Raw genomic sequence first — 3,241 nt, 5'->3', positions numbered from 1 at the left:
GGATTAGGTGTTCTCATGGGCTTTTTAATAAGTGATTTATCCATAAGAATAAAAGTGTGAAGTGAGGTGTAAAATGTTGTTATTTTGGGCCAAACTTAAGTGAATGGATGTCCAATGCATGGCCAAAAGAGGTAAAAAAAACATGATTGGTTTGTGCAGCATGCTTAGAAAATTTGATTGAGCCAGTCAGGCCCAAAATCTGCCTAGAAAATCAAGTCATGATGCCCACTTTAAATGAATGTATATCTCAAACCATGGATCCAAATGAGATGATTCCAAAAGGATGTTAAAGAGGACATGGCAAGGTACAATTTTTGTGAAGAAATTATTTTCAAATAATGCCTTGAAGTGCAAGAAAACTGGCCGAGAATCTTGACAAATTTTGAAGATTTTGGACTTGAAAATTTTTCTAAGTGTCCTAAAAAATGTCTCACTTTGACTAAGCATAACTTTCTCAATTCTAATCCAAATGGAGCAAACTTTATATATCTAGAAAGCTTGGAACAAGAGTAAAAACTTTAATGTTGGATAAATATTCAAATGGAGCTTTTATCTTGATGCAAAATGGGCTTAAAGTGAGTGCAACGATCATGAAAACTTGCCCTAAATGGAAAGTCAACCATTTCCAAATTAAGTAACTTTTCCAATTCCTGATTAAATGATGAATCCATGATCCAACCTTGATAAAATTTCACATTTAGGATCCCCTAGGCATGGATTTTGAGATTCCACTCTCAAAATGTCAGGAGTTGACTTTTCTGGCCCCATAGTTGACTTTTCCCAAACTGTCTGATTCCCGATTCCATTGATCAATTGAAGCACTTCTAGCTCAAATAAAGAGCTGATTTTTTGTATGTAGACCCTTGTGGACATATGGAGGGCCATGGAAAAGAGTTTCACCCAAAGAATCAGAAATAAACTAATTTTATACCAAACCCTAGTTTTAGGGCAAAATGATCAGGAACTGATTGCACTGATTGCCAATGGATCTTTCTGAGATAATTGTGAATCTTACTAGGCCAAGATGCCTCTCTAATAATGACATGGATGAGCTCCTCTACTTCCAACCAAACATTTCCTGTTGCAGGTAGCCATGAAACCCTAATTTCTGATTAAATCCAGATGAACACTCTAATAGCTTTGAATCCTTCACTGATGAACTAAGGACCATAATAAGATACTTGGACCCCCCTGCGACCCTTGAGACTTTTATACTTAGAAAATGAAGTCCAATTCTCAATCTTTCTTTGTGTGGGCTCCTTCTGTTAAGGAGTGATCGATCAAAACCTGATCTCCATGTCACTAATGCAGTATGCAATGAGTATGACCTAATATGATGTTAATGAAGTGTAAAACATAATCCCATGCTTCCAGGAAAAATGAAGGGTAAATTTTGGAGTATTACAACCGCTACACAAACCTTATGGGAAATACTTTTTACCTGAGTCTCGAGTAAAAACATAAGATAGGACGAGGTTGAGTAGTGTGGGTCCGCGAGATGAATTTCTCGTTGGGTCAGTGCGAGAATCTTACTTAGAGTAGATCCTCGGGAGGATGTTGTCTCCCATCAAGTACGTTGCCATAAGCTTTGAAATTTTCTTTAGGATCCATGACTCTGAGGACCATTTGTAGAACCTTAATCCTTTGGCCAACTAGGAAAGATGGTTGCGTAGTATGGGTTTGCGAGATGAATTTATCTTTGGATCGATGCGAGAACCTCACTTAAGGTAGATTCTTTAGATGGAGTTGATGCCCGACAAGTAAGTTGCCATATGCACCAAACAGTCTAATGGATCCATGACTCTAGGAACTTTTTTGAAACCCTAGACCATACCTGGTGAGAACCCTGTTCTATACGAAGTAACCAGACTTATCCATACCTCAAGCCTATTGAACTTATACAAAATATGCATCACATTCATCCACATACATTTCATCAACGTCATAAAAAGCAAACTCTTAGTTGTCTCTTATTTGTTTCAGGAATTGAGAATTTGAAAATGACAACTCCAAGAAGAAACACTTTCTCACTTAAGTACAAGGAACCCAAGCTTGACAGTCTGAAAGGATTGATCTCTGATTTGACTCTCAATAAGTGTGATGACTTCGAAAAAGACTATGGGAAAATTTTGAGCCTTCTGACTAAGAAAGTTGACTATGGGATTATCAGCTCTTTAGCACAATATTATGATCCATCTCTACGCTGTTTCACATTTGCTGATTTCCAACTAGTTCCTACTTTGGAAGAAGTTGAGAGAATTGTGGGTCTAAAGTTAAAAGATTTCAATCCATTTCCAATGCTCGAAGAGGAAGTGGTCCCAAAGAAGATAGATTTAGCCCTAAGTATCAGTGTCCCAATTGTTCTAGCCAATTGGGTCGAGAAAGGGGGTTTCAAAGGTTTTACCATGAGGTTCTTTGAAGAATTAGCTCTGAAGTTCAAGAAAGAAGGAAATTGGAATGCATTCTATGTTGTGTTGGCTTTATTGATCCATGGGATTGTGCTCTTCCCAAACATTGAAAAGTTTATGGATCATGTAGTCGAAGAAGTCTTTCTCTCTGGAAATCCTGTACCATTTCTCTTTGCTGACATTTACCATGCCCTTCACGCTCGACATGAAAAGAGGGGTGGAACTTTTTTATGTTGTGATCATTTGCTTTATACTTGGTTCATGCAACATATACCCGAAAAAGGCCCTTTTATGGCAAAGGAACTTAAATCTCCTCAAAGACTAGCTTCTCTCACTGCAAGTTCCATCAGATGGTATATCCGAGAGTAGGAAACCTCAGACATCATTGTCAGCTGTGGGGAATTTCCTAATGTACCGTTGTTAGGTACTAAGGGTTGCATCAATTATAACCCTATGTTATCTCGAATGCAACACGGCTACTCCATGGATGGTCCTTCTGAAGCAAAGGACTTACAACCATTTGTTCTCTTTGACATCCAAGCAAGTAATCCTGATGTAAGAGTGATCCGAAAGGCTTGGTTGAAGATTGTTATGAAGGGTAAAGAGTTCGTAAAAAGGAACACTCTTGTCAAAGAACCTTACACTCGATGGGTGAAAGAAAGAGTTAAAGAAATCCATTTGCCATTTATCTTTAATGATTCAGCTTTTCTTAAAATTCTTGAGCCAAAACCCATACTCCCCGAGGACATGGAGAAACTCGCTGCTAAAGTTAAGAAGCTCGAGTTGGAGAATACCGAATTACAGATTCTAATGAACCGAGCTATCTTGGAAAA

General features: G+C 38.1%; 1 protein-coding gene across 1 annotated transcript; it reads left to right on the top strand.

The window, feature by feature from the left end:
* The first annotated feature begins 2,000 nt into the window (after positions 1 to 2,000).
* Positions 2,001 to 2,777, top strand: LOC127137045 (uncharacterized). Its single transcript, XM_051063543.1, has one exon. The coding sequence runs from the start codon at positions 2,001 to 2,003 to the stop codon at positions 2,775 to 2,777; it is 777 nt and encodes a 258-aa protein (XP_050919500.1).
* The last annotated feature ends 464 nt before the right edge of the window (positions 2,778 to 3,241 follow it).

This window comes from Lathyrus oleraceus, chromosome 4 (genome assembly GCF_024323335.1).
Source record: "Lathyrus oleraceus cultivar Zhongwan6 chromosome 4, CAAS_Psat_ZW6_1.0, whole genome shotgun sequence".
Classification (NCBI taxonomy): domain Eukaryota; kingdom Viridiplantae; phylum Streptophyta; class Magnoliopsida; order Fabales; family Fabaceae; genus Lathyrus; species Lathyrus oleraceus.
This window is presented reverse-complemented; position numbering and strand designations above follow the sequence as displayed.